The sequence below is a fragment of the Cyprinus carpio genome, chromosome A19, assembly GCF_018340385.1.
Source record: "Cyprinus carpio isolate SPL01 chromosome A19, ASM1834038v1, whole genome shotgun sequence".
Lineage (NCBI taxonomy): Eukaryota > Metazoa > Chordata > Actinopteri > Cypriniformes > Cyprinidae > Cyprinus > Cyprinus carpio.
The window spans coordinates 12,981,990-12,997,712 of record NC_056590.1 but is presented as its reverse complement, the minus strand read 5'-3'; the positions used below and the strand labels follow the sequence as shown (position 1 = coordinate 12,997,712).

Here is a 15,723-nt window from a genome sequence, read left to right as displayed (position 1 = left end):
TTGCACAAGATTATGAAGTCAAGGGTGTAATTGGGGGTGCTCGCTAAGGAAAGCATCACTTTCCTATTTATCATACTTATGGTTAGCGATTTTCAAAACTCTGAAACCAATTTATTAAAGAGAAAGGATCCTCCACAGTGAATGGGTGCCATCAGAATAAGAATCCAAACAGTTGATAAAAGCATTAATCCACAGGACTCCTGTCCATCATGTAAAGTGAAAAGCTCTATGTTTATAGGAAAAAAAATTAATTAAGGCATTTTAACTTTTAAATTCCATAATCCATAATAAAACTTCCTCCAGTGAAAAACTCCACCCCGTTGTTCTTCCACAACAAAATCCACCAACATATTTGTTAAGAACTGTTTTTACTTTGTAAATGGTGCTTGAACTTTGTATATATTTCTCCTGAATCAGACAACACAATTTTTTCACTAGAGGAAGCAATATTATGGATTATTATATTTGGAAACAATGTTTTGAAGTTACATCCTTTAGATGAATTTCTTTATTACAAACATGCAGCTTTTCACTTCACAAGAACTTAAATGATTGTTGTGGCTTACTTGCTAGAACGAAAGTCCATATTGTGATGTTTTATCAGCTGTTTGGACTCTCATTCTGAGCAAGTGATGTAATGCTAAATTTCTCCAAATCCATTCCAGTGAACAAATAAACACATTTGCATCCTGAATGCTATGAAGGTGAGTAAATTTACAGCTAATTTTGGGTGAACTATTCCTTTAATGGGGTCAAATGTTGCTTTGGACCACTGCAGTCTGTGATTGGACTGGCAAAAACTGTTGAAACATTCTTTAAAATATCTGCAAAATACTTCAGGTTGTTTAAGAAAGGTCTAACTTACAATTTTATGATAAAATTGGCAAAAATCTATAGACTTACTTTAAAAAAGGCAAGCAGACCATTTCTAGAGATGAGAATTACATAGAGACCACCTAGCAACCACCTTGAATACCATGACAAACACCTAATACAAGGGCAACCACTTAAGAACCACCTGGAGCCCTATAGCAATGCCCTAGGAAAAAATGTTTGCATTGTGGTGGCGAATTTTGTATGGACGAGCATCACATTTTCCTCACAAATGATTTGGCTTCGTAGAGCACATTCAAAATCAAAACTGGCAACAGCATTTCTGCTTTGGCTTGGGCGCATGCTCTTTCATTTGTGTCTGTGATGTCATGAACACAACATCCAGCTACCATTTAAAAAAAAAAACACTTTGTTAATGCTCTCCACACGTAGCATTTTTGGAAAGCCACCATGGATAACGCCTAATGGGATGTTCTCTATTATTGCCCCCAGTGTCATTGTTGACACTTTCCTTCCAATATGACAGATGCTATTTCCAGCCATTCCTGTGCTATTCTCAGCCATGTTACCTGTGGCAACCCTAGGTGTGACAGCCATACAGGTAGTCTCCCCTGCAGGACAAACCATAGTCACAGGGGTATACGCCATCACGGTCTGGTAATATATGGACCCAGCAGCCCAGAGGACATCATGTCCCTCAAGAAGGATTCCTGTGGTGGGAGATCTCTCTCCTAGCACTAAAATAAAACACAGTCTCGGTTTTCATTTCTCAAACCTTAGACCTAGATGGGGGAAAATAAGTTACCTAAATGTAGGATGTGATAAGACAGGATGGCATAAGTTCTTTCTGTTAGGACACCAAAACACTTTGGAACAAAGTGATTAAAGCTGACAGGCTTTGCTCGGTGAAATCAGTAAACTTTTATCACACAAAAGAAGTCCAGACAGACTCATTTTTTCAACTGCACAATATGCCTTGAGATTAAATACCGCCTGACTGTTCTGTGGTCGACCAATTATATTTGATCGATGCTGGTCGTTACCTGGGGCTATGCAAGGGATTTCATCAGGACGTTAAGCGCATCTTTTTTCATGCATGATCTGGGCTATTGGTCTGAACTTTAATTAAACAGCCCTTTGATTATTACTGTTATCTCTACCAACCCTGCTTGAGCTCTATATGAAAAATAAACATCAGGACAACCAAATTATGCACCGCCATCTAAGTGGATCTGCACATTTTGGAGGTCTCCCTAACCTAACAAACCTGATTCAACCCATCAGATAGTCGGTAGGGCACCTCCAAGACCTGAAAAGGGTGTGTCAAATGAGGGAGACTCCAAAATGTGCAGTTCTGTGAGACTGAGAACCACTGATCTAAGCATCAAAGCATCCCAAGTGCTCTGAATGATCTAACCGAGGGGTTGCCCTTGTATGCTGTCCATGGTGCTGAGCAAGCAGTTGCTCAGTTTGAAAGCAATATTGTACTTTCAATGCAAAACTCAACAAAAAAACACTTGTGGCATAGATATACAATGTGTGAAACACAAATTAAATGACGATAAAATGTCCAAATTCAGAAGAAAATCTTAAGTTTGCTCCTCTACTTAAAATTATATCAGTCTCTGCAGTATTTATGTGATATTGACTGTAGGACAACAAGTACTTTGAACAAGTACTATGAATTGTAGAGCTGAAAAAATGAATCACACAACACTGAACATTTTTTAAAAATGTACAAAGAAAATCAAACACAGAATAGAACTTTTAAAGTTGAGATGCAAATCACAAACTGTAATTTTAGTACTAGCCACAAGCACAGTGATTTTATTCCTATATTTTTCCTCAATTTGTTTTTTCGATTTTACTCACTCGGTATGCTTCACTTTTAAAGAAGCTAATTTCACTCTGACTTGCTAATTTATAAACCTAATATTGTTTAATAAACCATTATGCTTTTTAATCTGTTGTCATAGTAAATATACTGTCATTTTTACAGTGCACTTGCTTTGACAAACATTTGTCTACTTAGTCGATCAAACAAATGGCTTTCTGTCTTGCTTCAGAAAAATAAAAAATAAACTCTCTCATTAGAAACCCCAAAATAGTTTTTACATACAAATAGGGTAAAATGCCATCTCAGTAACTCACGTGTGCCGTCAAAACGCGTCGCTATAGTATCCAAAAATGTGTTCTGTGGCGCGAGCAATCCCTTCATAACAGGCATTTTCCCGCCCTGATATCGAATTCCCCATCAAAGTGACGCGGCGTTGCCAGAGACAAAGGCAGAGACAGTTTGAAGCACTTCGGTGAAACTGCGCTTTCAGCGGACTGAGACACGGAGAATCCCGTTCTCTCACAAGCGCGAGAGCAGTCTGGATGGAGATGCGCGCGCCCGTGGCACTGGGAGTGACGCCCGCAGGTGCGCGTCAGGTAAATAGCGCGCGAGCAGTCTATACAAGTGGCACGTGAGATCGGAGATTCAAGCGGTTGTGGATTGCAATATAGTTTAATAAACCTAAAAACGACAATATTTATGTTTTTCAGGTATATAATATATAAGCTATTGTTTTGAGAGGGAAAAAACAAATTACAAAAAAGTTACAAATTCAAAAAAAAGTAGGCCTTATAACCTGTGAAGCCTGACATATGAGAGTAAGTAAAATCAGTAAGAAAAAAACAGTTTATCAAACAAATTATTTTTAGACAAAATATATTTCCAAAAACCCAGTTTTATTCAGAGGCCCAGACTGCAGTTGCTGACATTTCCATGGCCAAAAATGAAGGTGCAATTCTGATGGCTTATAATATAAATCAATGAAATATTTATAGCAGTATTGCAGATTACTTACATGAAAAAAACATATAAACACACACACACACACACACACACACACATATATATATATATATATATATATTTATATATATTTGTAGAGGCAAAACAGTCTATAATGCAATGCAATACAGTGGTGACTGAGGGATGAATTTTTAAACAATAAACATTCCTCAAAAGCCTGAGGTATTGATACTCACATTTTAACATGATCATTCACACATAGGTTTTTTGTTGTTAAAAATCAAGTAATTCTAAGTTGCTTCAGTCCTACATGTTCATATTACTATCTAGGCCTTAGAAATATGGATATCATATGGCATTATAGGGTTAAAGTTTAGTACTAACTTACCCACTTTGGTGCATTATTATCATAAAGGTAATTAATCATTCTCACAGTATGGCCTAGTTCAGTCAGTGTTGAGCACCATGTAGTGTGTCCGTTTCACCTCACGTTAATACAGTAACACAGCTGTTCTCAGCTGGTTGCATACAGAGAAAGCTTTTAGGGTCTAAGCAGGTCCTGGAAGCCCCCCAAAACTGGACATCTGACACACCTCCTGTGTCCAAATATGCATACTTACCTACTGTTTACTATGCAAAAACCAGTACATCAAATAAGCTGAAGGTCCAAATGCACTATTCTTAGTTGTAAGTCACACTGTAGATATAAAATGGCAAAAGATAATGCCATGGCTGATGTAATATGTCTGAGAATGTTATAGCATACTACAAACCTGCATCAGTTTAATCAGGTGTGTTTTTTTTTTTTTTGCAATGTCCATCAAAACAGCAGATCAAAAAGAGAAATAAGATGAATTGTGCATACTTTGCATGAGTCAAAAAAGACGACGATTTTGTTAAATATTTTACACAAGGAGCAGGCTATGTCGCCCTCTCCTGTTAAAACTGTCACAATACCACACATTCACCTTCAACTACTACAATTCAAATTGCCACGAGTACTGAGGCAGTATTGGAAACACTATTCAAATAAATAGCAATTTGCTGTACAGTAATGTGACATAAGAGAGGATTAATTAAGAATTTTCTTATATTATCATGGTAATATTGTCATCATTATTGCTGTTGCTGCTGTAGGGTAATCATTGAGATGTGATTAGTCACTGGAGAGCTGACTTGACAAATTGACAAATATTATAATCCAATCATGTGTCTGTCTCTGTTTCTTGTGTACTGATGTATGCCTATCACAGTAGTGAAAAATTAAATCATTCTGTTGCAGAATGCTTTTTGTAAATATGATGAAAAATATGGTTTTATCATGTTATATTATAATCATATGTATTGAATGTGTTTTATTTGATTGTAAATATGCAATCTCATGCAAATAAAGACACAAATGAAGCACTGTTCATTATGATTAAGCTTACGGAAAAGAATGATTGCCACATACAGTGACTATCATGTGTGCAGGTGCAAACAAGCGTTAATCACAGAGATCACTTGATGAGGCTGATTAACAGTTTCTTATCAACTGAAACAATCATTATATTGCCTGCCACCCAGTACTCACAGCATTTATACCCATGTTGGCAAGCCTCTATTACCTATGACTATAATAGATTATAGTGAAATGTTAAATGCACCCCATGAAAAAGTGCACTTGTCACTTGTCACTTGTGCTTGGCAAGTTTGCATTTATTTAATTAAAAAAACAGTAATATTGTGAAATTGTATTACAATTTAAAATAATATTTTCTATTTTATTATATTTTAAAATGTAATTTGTTTTTGTGATGGTAAAGCCGAATTTTTGGCAGCCATTACGCCAGTCTTCAGTGTCAGATGGTCCTTCAGAAATCAATGCTGACTTTGTGCTCAGAAACTTTCTTAGTATTATCAATGCTGACAGTTGTGCTGGTTAATATTTTTGTGGAAACCATGATACATATTTTTTTTTCAGGATTCTTTTATGAATAGAATAGAAACCTTTTAACACTGTAGATGTCTTTATGGTCACTTTTGATCAATTTTATGCACTCTTTCTAAATAAAAGTACTAATTTCTTCCAAAAACAATATTACAGAACTTTTGAACCGTTTAAGGCAACAAAATGCTGGGGGGCTGTCCCCCCAAGTGACTGAAAAGTAAATACAATGTAGTTATTTTCATACATTATAAATTGTTATTTTGTAAATAAATTAATAAATCAAATCAAACTAACTAATGCCTCCCATCTCATTTGTGTAAATTGTGGCGTGACTAATCTTCATTTTAGTGGATATTAGTACTATTATAGCATACTGCTTGCCCTTACATTACATAGCGTGAATGAATATTCAGTGTTTTTTACAACCACTTCAGAGAAATCTGGACCTAACCAAAATAAAGTCAGACGAAGATGGCAATTCTGATGCCGTGCTTGATGACTCTGCACCTGGACAGTCTCATAAAGGGGATCCACAGGACGCTCTGTAGCAGCTTGGTGTTCTACATTCATGTCAGGTACAGGACTATTCACATCCAGATGTTATTTGATTTACACTAAACAAAACCTAGACGTTTAATAATATAAACTACTTAATCTGCCATTTTCAGTAAGATTTACTAAATAGGCTATGAAGTATTTGTTGTGTGCAGAACTTGAATCATGTCCAACAGATATCTGATTTAAAGCAGTGGGTGAGGAATTCACTCCTTGATTTGATTTATAAAAGCCTACTTCAATATTCTGTTGACAAACATGTTTATAGTGCATTGTTTTCAACGTGTTTATTTAAATTATATAGCCTTTACTCATCAGTGCTCTCCAAATGTATTTCTAGTATCCATATGGCCAAGGACAAAACATTTCCTGGGTGTTCTTCTTACTCTTTCATAGCACTCTTCTTTCCGATATAAGCCAATCAAAATGTACGACTAGTCAAAGTTGTACATTAGATATTTGAAATTAAGAGTCTTTAATATTAAAATTTCGAAAAAGCTTGGGAGATCAATTATTAAACGTTAAAATGGCTTGCCATACTGGTACAGCCATGTATTCTGACAGGAGGCACTTCGCTGGAAACTGATTGGTCCGCTCATGGTGACATCACATTGATGATGCTTTGTGGGGCCGCCTAGAGATTTAATTACGGATCTGTGTTCGCGCATTGTATTCTACGAGCCGTTTTTCCTCACTGTTAGCCTTATTTTATTGATTTAAATGTTTCTGTTTTTTCCGTTTGTTAAGACCTTTCTTTATGAAATAAAACCCGCTCTCGAGTCGCTTGTCACCAGCCTCGCGCGCTGATTCTGGAGCCAGTGTTTTTGTTAGTGAGCGATCCTGGGACGCGCGCTCGATCTGTCGGCATGTTCGGATACCCTTCTGCAGGATTATAACCACCGGAAAACAGCACTGCAGTCAATAAAGTAAGTGACTGAAATAACATGGAGTAAAAAGAAGACGAGGTTATGATGTGTCATAGGTTGAGCATAGCCTAGCAGCACCTGTAGCAGCTCTTGACTGCTGAACAAAAAATATCTTAAGCCAGTCTAAGATGGTTTGCTGGTCGTTGATGGTTTATGATGGTCTCCTAGCCTGATCAAGCTTGTCTTTAGATGGTTTAGCCGGAAAGCAAGTTGGAGTCCCAGTCTAACCAGCTAAAAATAAGTCTAGAACCAGTAAAAAAAAAATCCAAGCCTTAAACGATGATGGTTTTGGTCTTAAACCATCATCAGCGAAAAAAAAATACACACACACAAACAACTGAGCAATACTATAATTTTATATCTATATATGTCTCTCTCTCCTCACTCTTTCATTTTCTGTAGTTTGTGAGAGCTGAGATTAAAAGCGATGATGGACCATTTGGCAACTACTAGTGGCACCCAGGGACCTGTCATGTGTGAACCCTCTTACCCTTCATGTAAAATGGCCCGTATGGAGAATTCAAGAGATCTGCCTGTACCTGGAGTCACTCCTGTGAGCCTGACTTCCAAACAAACATCATTACACACTAACAGGAGGAAAGGTAATATAATATATAATATAAACTACTTAATCTGCCATTTTCAGTAAGATTTACTAAATAGGCTATGAAGTATTTGTTGTGCGCAGAACTTGAATCATGTCCAACAGATATCTGATTTAAAGCAGTGGGTGAGGAATTCACTCCTTGATTTGATTTATAAAAGCCTACTTCAATATTCTGTTGACTTGAATGTTTATGTTTATTTTTTTTTATTTTTTTTGTTTTTATTATATACTGTAGCCTTTACTCATCAGTTTATACACTGACGGGTATAAACACAGATACAGGTCCTTGTCTGTTCATAAGATGTCTGTGTGATCATATTCTCCTGTCTGTCCATACAGGCAGTCTGCTTCCTGTGTTCTGTATGGTGGAGCAGAATGATGTCCCGCCATCAGAGAGGAAGAGGTCAGAGCATGCAGAATTTGTGCTGTTGAAAACAGACCTGCTGTTTAGCCAGATTACAGAGGCCGCACTGCAAGAGCTGGGATACACACACACCGCAGCAGCTCTGGCTACAGGTATACAGACACACACACTAATGAATAATTCACACTCAGTTCAAATTGAATGTGTAAGCCTGAAAGATGGGAAATGTTGCTGTTATTTTTTTTTAAGTTCCAGTCCACACAGTCCAGTGCATCACACATACTGTAAACCATGTTCAATATTTTTTTTTTAAGTCTAATATGCTCACCAAGGCTACATTGATTACAAATATAGTACAGACAGTAATATTGTGAAATATTAATATAATTTTAAGTAACTGTTTTAATATATTTTAAATGTAATTTACTCCTGTGATAGCAAAGCTGCATTTTAATATGCCGATTTGGTGCTCATGAAACATTTCTAATTTTGAAAACAGAGCTGCTTAGTATTTTTGTGGAAACAGTTAAACATTTCTCAGGATTCTGAGATTAATAGAAAGTTTTAAAAAAAAAATCTTTTTAACATTATAAATGTCTGATATGTAAATGATCAATTTTCTAAATATAAGTAAAATAAATAAAAAAAAACACGTACTGTCCCCAAACCTTTGAACTGCAGCATATATTTAATACAAATTATTTCCAGTAATTATATCTAATTGATATCAAATTTAAAAGTACTTTGATTTATTTTAAATTTCTATTTAAACATTGAAAAGGCTGCACAATTACATTACACAGTAAACAAAAACACAAAATATTGGAAAAATGTTTAGATGGTCGAATCTTAAGTTAACCTGTACTTAATGTTTATTGGTTGTTTTTTACATAACATATTCCCTCATCTGGGTTTTTTTTTTTTTTTTTTCATTTTTAATGATAATGTTTATAATATAACACATAATTTACTTATTTGATACAACAATTAAGTAAAGGAAAATATTATAAGTTGGAAAAATAGAAAAGGAAGTGCAGAAAGCTGATGGGACACAAGAGAATGTGAACTTGGTCAAGATCAGATAGCTATTAAGGTCGTCAGAAGAGAAAAATAAGTAGCAAAGTCAAATAATTAAAAAACAACATCTCCAAAATCCAAACAAAAAAGGAAATATGGTGTCAGGAACTATATAAGGATCATATATAATAGTCATATATTGTAATAAATATTAATGTCTGCATTAGGTCAGGTTCAAGTTGGCCATTGGAACCCTGTGTCTCTGTCCACGGTGACAGACACCTCTGATGCAACAGTAGGAGACATGCTTCAAGATCTTTACCATGTCATCACCTTAAGAATAAAGCTACACAGGTACAACCTGCACACACACTTACTTTAACCATCACATCTGTCTCTGGGTTTCAGCAAACAGGCTTATCAGAATGATGAACTACATACACTCTGAGAATTAAAGCTGTTCTGATTTATGATTAAGAATAATTTAGTGTTAAAAACTCATTTTAAAATTATTAAAAGTTATTATAGTTATTAAAGTTTTGAGGATAAACACTTAATAATATAGCTATTTGTGGAATAATAATTATTTGTGATTAATGTTCCTCACTGTAATTAATTATTGTAATACACTCCTTTCTCATTGACTCATGCACGTTCTCTCACTCTCTTAGTGTTTCTAAATTAGAGGACTTGCCTGCTGAGCAGTGGACTCATTCTACCGTCAGAAATGCCCTGAAGGAGCTGCTAAAAGAGATGAATCAGAGCACTTTGGCTAAAGAGTGTCCGTTATCTCAGGTACATGTTCACAATTAGACACTGTAAATACACTGTTTTTGCAAGGCACCATGCATATAACCTGTATACTAACTTAAAAACAATTTTTATCAACCATAGCTTAATTGCATGTAGCTATAGAAAAAAATAAGGTTAATTGTCTCATATCTTATGGTTAAAGAGCAGAACTATGATCGAAGAAGTGCTCTCCATTGAAGAATACACCCTACTATTAAGATCCATGCCTAGTTTGAGAACCAGCTATTAAATCTATTTAGCAAGGAGACAAAAACCTTTAGCACATCCTTTCTGGACACATTTAGTCAGTTCCAAGGTACACCTTAAGGCTTAATTTAGTATGCTCTTTCTGTTATTTACTGAATTCCAGTTACAGTCACATGAAAATAAAATGAGAGGCAAAATCCCATTTTTGCCTGCACATAAACACACATTGACTTCTCTCATATTTTTGTTTGAAAGAGCATGATTTCATCAGTAGTGAACGGCACTTACTATGCCAGCATCTCTGCTGCAAGATGTCAGGAGTTCGGCCAGTGGTACAAACACTACAAGAGGGCAAAATCTATGATGGGTGAGTAGCAAGAATCGCTCATATATTCCCACATTTATAGCCTTCTAGTTGTTTTCTTTGTGTGTTTTGGTAACACTTTACATTAAAGTTTAATTTGTTATCATTTTGGTAATACAGTAGGTATTATGAACAAACAAAGAACAATAACTTTACAGCATTTATCAATTTAGGTTAATGTTTAGATATGCTAACACATTTATAATATTTCAAGCTCTATTAATTAACATTAAATGTATTATGAACAAACATGAATTAACAATATAATAGCATATTTATAAATTGTCAGTAATGCTGTAAAAATGGTTGTTCATTGTTAATTAATGATACATAATTGTATTAACCTATCTTTTACACTCATCAAAGCTGCATTTATTTGATCAAAAATACTGTAAAATCATTAATATTGTGAAATGTTACTACAATTTAAAATGACTGTTTTCTATTTTAATATATTTAAAAATGTAATTAATTTCTGTGGTGGCAAAACCATTACTCCAATCTTCAATGACACATCATTCTTCAGAAATAATTATAATTTTTAATAATTAATGTTTTTTTATATTTCAGGATTTTTTTGATGAATAGAAAGTTTTTATTTTGAAATAAAAATCTTTTGTAACAATATAGAAGTCTTTACTGTCATTTTTGATCAGTTTAATGCATCCCTGCTCAATAAAAGTATAAAAAAAACCTGATAATAAGATCTTTGAATGGCAGTGTATGTAAAAAATTAAAAATTTAGTAAAATAACAATATATGCTTAACGCAGTGTATACTGAAAATAAAAAGATTTTGGATGTGAATTTTAAATGGACTCCAGTTATTTAATATGAATTTTGAACTACTAAAGATTTTATCTCCCCTCAGGTGAAATGAGCAGGCAATGCAACCAACCCTCATCATCCAGCCAGCCCACCATGTACCAGCAACCAATGGAAGGCAGTGGGGCGGAGTCATGTGCTGTTGTCCAGATGCAGGCTGGAATGCCAGGTCTAGTGATGGCTCAGCTCCTCTCACAGCAGCACGCCATGTCTCAACTTCTCACACACGCTCACACGCACTCACACGGGCCTCATCCTGCACCACTAAGGACTCCTCCTAAATGCAATGTGTCCCCACCCACGGTACCTCAATGTCCCTCACCTGTCACCGACGTATCACCTGAAATTTACCACTGGGTGCGTGAGGAGCTGAAGAGGGCAGGGGTTTCCCAAGCGGTGTTTGCACGAGTGGCCATTAACAGGACTCAGGTAACATGTTCATTTTATGAAACAGAATTTTTTGTCATATGTCCATATCTTTTAAATGTTATGTATCTATACACATAATAAACACAGTGTCTATCCATGATATCACTTGCAACAGGGTCTTCTGTCAGAGATCTTGCGCAAAGAAGAGGACCCACGATGTGCATCTCAGTCTCTTTTAGTGAATCTTAGGGCCATGCAGGGCTTCCTGCAACTCCCGCAGAGCCAGAGAGACTCTATTTATCTGGAGGAAAGAGAGCGTAACCTCAACTCTACCTACAACACCAATACCAGCTCACCTCTGCCCATTCAGGTTCACTGTCACTCAAATTTAATTATGGACCTGAGATGCAAAATAGCTTGTGCTTTAATCTCTATGGACAGCGCAACTTATTTGATAAACTCATAATAGTAATAATAATAATATTGAAGTGCCATTTGTCAATGCCTACAAAAGTGTCTCTCTAACTACAGGCAAAACTTTCACCTGTTTCCAAGGACACTGTAGTCAAAGTGGAATGCGATGATTCTGGAATAAATTATGGCATCTATGATGAAATACAGCAGGAAATGAGACGAGCAAAAGTGTCACAGGCCTTGTTTGCAAAAGTATCTGCAGCGAAGAGTCAGGTACGTCATGTGTACTGAAGGAATACACTGGTACAGACTGCACAAAAAAATCTCTCTTAAAAAAAAATAAAAAAAAAAAGAGTTAGAGGTTACAAATACATTTATGCATTTTATCCAAAGCAACTTACATTGCATCTGAGTTTTATACATTTCATACTTGATTAACTATCTAATAAATGTCTATATGAATGCAGGGAATACAAGGACTAATAGAAATGGTCAGTATATACCTAGAATGCATATAATATAGTGATTATGAAAAAAAAGGGGGTTAATCCACTCCCAGTTTTATGAGAAAATATCTACAGTAGGGAGCAAAAATCTAGAATACTAGTGGAAATGCTTTTCTTTTTTCTTTTCTTCTATGTTTTCCTTTTACAAATTTAATTATCAGCATAACAATTTGAGAGATTTTTTTTTTTTTTCAGAAATCTTATATCTTATAAAAATACAGTAAAAACAGTAATATTATTAAATATTATTAATATTTTATATTTCTGTGTTAATATATTTGGTAGACACTTATCCAAAGTAACTTACATTTCATTGAAGGTATAAACATTTCATTCATATTTAAATGCAGTATATATTTATATGAATGCAGGGAATGCAAGGACTAACAGGAATGTGTATATATTGAATGCATATAATATAGTGATAATGAAAATAATTTGTATTAATCAACTCCTAGTTTTATGCAAAAATATGTATAGTGTGGTCCAAAAGTCTAAAACACTAGTGGAAATGTTTTTATTTGGAATTTCATCCATTACAAATCAGATTATCGACATAACAATTTGACAGTTTTTTTTTTTTTTTTTTTTTTTTTGAAATATTAAGTTTTTGATCCAAAATACAGTAAAATCAGCTATTTTGCTAAATATTATTACAATTTAAAATAACTCTTTTCTATTTTAATATATTTTGCAGAGGCTTCAGATTTTGGTAGCCCAAAATTAATTTAACTAGCCTGAATAAAAAAAGACATTGGCTAAACTTCACTGCGGACAAATCAGCATGATCAAAACCTTTTTTTTTTTAAATAACAAATCATGTAGGGTGCAACGATCATACAACTCATGGTTCGGATTATATTACAGGATTTTTTTTTATTTTTTATTTTTTGGTGAGTGAAAAAAAATATATTTAAAGTACTACTTCGAAACCACAGCAAAAAGTAAAAAATTCTTAAAGACAAGTGAACCGTCAGAAATAAAATAAGAACAAAAACTAATTACAAGTATAGATAAATAAAATATAACAAAGCTACAAATAAAGTAAGGTCTAACATTAGTGTTCCGGCATAGAAATGTAATAATTTAAAATAACACTGCAGAGTGTTTACTGTATAAATTAAATTAAAAAATTAAAAAAGCCATTAAAAGATTTGTGTTTTGTTGTTTGATTAACATTAATAACATAAGCACTGATGCACAGATCTAATATAATGATACACATCCAATTTCTTTCTGTTCATGTTCACTCCACTTAACCAACAGTTTAAAAGAATACTTTCCTAGACTGGTATTTTGAAATAATTTTGTGTGCATGTGTCCATTCAAGCACAAGGAGACCCGAAAGATGAATCAATTCTGTGTTTGTGCGCTGTATGCTAGCCTCAGGCAGTCGAGCAACCAATTTTGTGAGCCCTGCACATAGTTAATAGCGCACATTTGCTTATTTGACTAGTGACCTAGAAATACTGCAGAATTTTAAATATTTCTTGACAATTAAATATTTATCTCCTACATATAAAAGTTTAATATAAATATTTAAATATTTATGTCATGGAAAGCATAAATTAATCATTTCTTATTCATTTTACATCATAACATTTTTTCGCATTTTAAATGATTGAAATTCCTAAAACAGGATGTCTAGGTTTAAATCAGATTTTTAGTTTCAGATGTTTGAACCCTGCTGTATATGTGTCTGTGTTTTAGGGCTGGCTGTGTGAGCTCCTGCGCTGGAAGGAGGAGCCATCGCCTCAGAATCGTACACTGTGGGAAAATCTGTCTCTGATACGCCAGTTCCTAAATCTCAGCCAATCAGAGCGAGATGTTATATATGACCAAGAGAGCAATACCGGGCAGACGTTCTACTCTGAAAAACATACAAGACCACTGACTGAGCAACTACAAGTGAGTGCTCACACTAACTTCTACAATTATAACTTCAGTAAACAATTACAGTACATTATGAATAATCGATCACTGACTGTAAATTATTTTTTACATATATTTTGTTAATATGGGACTTAAATCAACCATGTTTTGATGTGTTAGATCTCATAATTATTTACTTTATTGATTTATTTCTCTAAAGGTGATGCCACAGCATATGGTGCCTCTAAAGCAGCACCAACAACTACATAAAATTCCACCTCAGCATAATCAACACTTCCTCCAGCAGCATCTCATCACTGGATGTCCCAAAGAGATTTACACGGGCTCAGATATTGGAGGCAGGTCTTTACCACCAGAAGCACATGCAATTCTGCAGAGTTTCATTCAGGAAGTGGGACTACATCCAGATCAAGAGGCCATTCATACACTGTCTGCTCAACTGGGAGTGGCCAAAGAGGCTGTTCTTAGCTTTTTCAATGGTCACAACTGGCTTCAACAGGAAGAACAGGACAACAGAGGAGAAAGAGAGACTGAGGAAAGGGAAGATGATTACATGGAGGCAGAGGAGGAATGCAGGGGTGCAATGGAAAATGATGAGGAGACAAATGCAAACATGATGACAGGGAAACAAGATGGTGCGGTGGAGCTGAATGCATCTACACAAACTCGTTTTATCATTACTATTAAAAAAGAGGAGGAGCTTCCATGTAAGGAGGAGCGTGATGATAGCCCCGCCTACTGCCAATTCATAAACTCCTAAAAAATACACTACCGTTCAAAAGCTTGGGGTCATTTTGTTTGAATGAAATTAATACTTTAATTCAGCAATGATGCATTAAAGGGATCGAATATGATGGTGAAGACATTTATAATTTGACAACTGATTTCTGTTTCAAATAAATACTGTTCTTCCGAATGTTCTATTCATCGTGTTCGATCCTGAAAAATAATCACTGAAATATTAAGTAGCACAAGTATAATAAATGTTTCTTGAGCACTAAATCAGCATATTAGAATGATTTCTGAAGGATCATGTGACAGTAATAATTCAGCTTTGCCATCAAAGGAATAAATTAAATGTTAAATATATTAAAATAGAAAACAGTTATATTAAATTGTAATAACATTTCAACATATTACTGGTTTTACCGTAATTTTGATCAAATAAAGGCAGCCTAAGTGAGCATGATCGACGTGAAAAACATTTTAAGAATATCCTACCAACCTCACACTTTTGAACATAAGTGTATTAAATCTCATTTAAACAAATAAACGGCAATGAATACTGGGTGATTTTACAATTTCATGTAGCGTATTTACG

General features: G+C 34.8%; 2 protein-coding genes across 4 annotated transcripts in view; one reads left to right on the top strand and one right to left on the bottom strand.

Annotated features, from left to right (window-relative positions):
- Positions 1-3,247, bottom strand: part of LOC109102269 (potassium voltage-gated channel subfamily H member 8-like) — a 38,537-nt gene extending 35,290 nt beyond the window's left edge. For both annotated transcript variants that reach the window (XM_042776623.1, XM_042776624.1), the window contains exon 1: positions 2,986-3,247. In XM_042776623.1, the coding sequence (XP_042632557.1) occupies positions 2,986-3,061 (76 nt within the window). In that variant the 5' untranslated portion in view covers positions 3,062-3,247. The remainder of the gene's footprint in view (positions 1-2,985) is intronic.
- Positions 3,248-6,733: 3,486 nt separating this feature from the next.
- On the top strand, positions 6,734-15,423 carry LOC109102248 (DNA-binding protein SATB1-like). Of its 2 annotated transcripts, none has more exons than XM_042776622.1 (11): positions 6,734-7,045; positions 7,448-7,647; positions 7,992-8,168; positions 9,261-9,387; positions 9,705-9,828; positions 10,288-10,399; positions 11,267-11,649; positions 11,765-11,959; positions 12,145-12,276; positions 14,220-14,417; positions 14,602-15,423. In XM_042776622.1, the coding sequence occupies exons 2-11, from the start codon at positions 7,473-7,475 to the stop codon at positions 15,160-15,162; spliced, it is 2,184 nt and encodes a 727-aa protein (XP_042632556.1). In that variant the 5' UTR covers positions 6,734-7,045; positions 7,448-7,472; the 3' UTR covers positions 15,163-15,423. The 2 variants fall into 2 exon arrangements, with proteins under 2 accessions (XP_042632556.1, XP_042632555.1); XM_042776621.1 differs by having other exon boundaries at positions 6,735-7,045; positions 12,121-12,276.
- Positions 15,424-15,723: the final 300 nt, after the last annotated feature.

What these genes read in the sequence shown, in the direction of transcription:
- LOC109102248 (XM_042776621.1), top strand. Translation starts at nt 7,473, where the DNA reads ATGATGGACCATTTGGCAACTACTAGTGGCACCCAGGGACCTGTCATG. An exon ending in GAGGGCAAAATCTATGATGG is followed by an intron (nt 10,400 to 11,266) that starts GTGAGTAGCAAG and finishes ATCTCCCCTCAG; the next exon opens with GTGAAATGAGCAGGCAATGC. An exon ending in CACTGACTGAGCAACTACAA is followed by an intron (nt 14,418 to 14,601) that starts GTGAGTGCTCAC and finishes ATTTCTCTAAAG; the next exon opens with GTGATGCCACAGCATATGGT.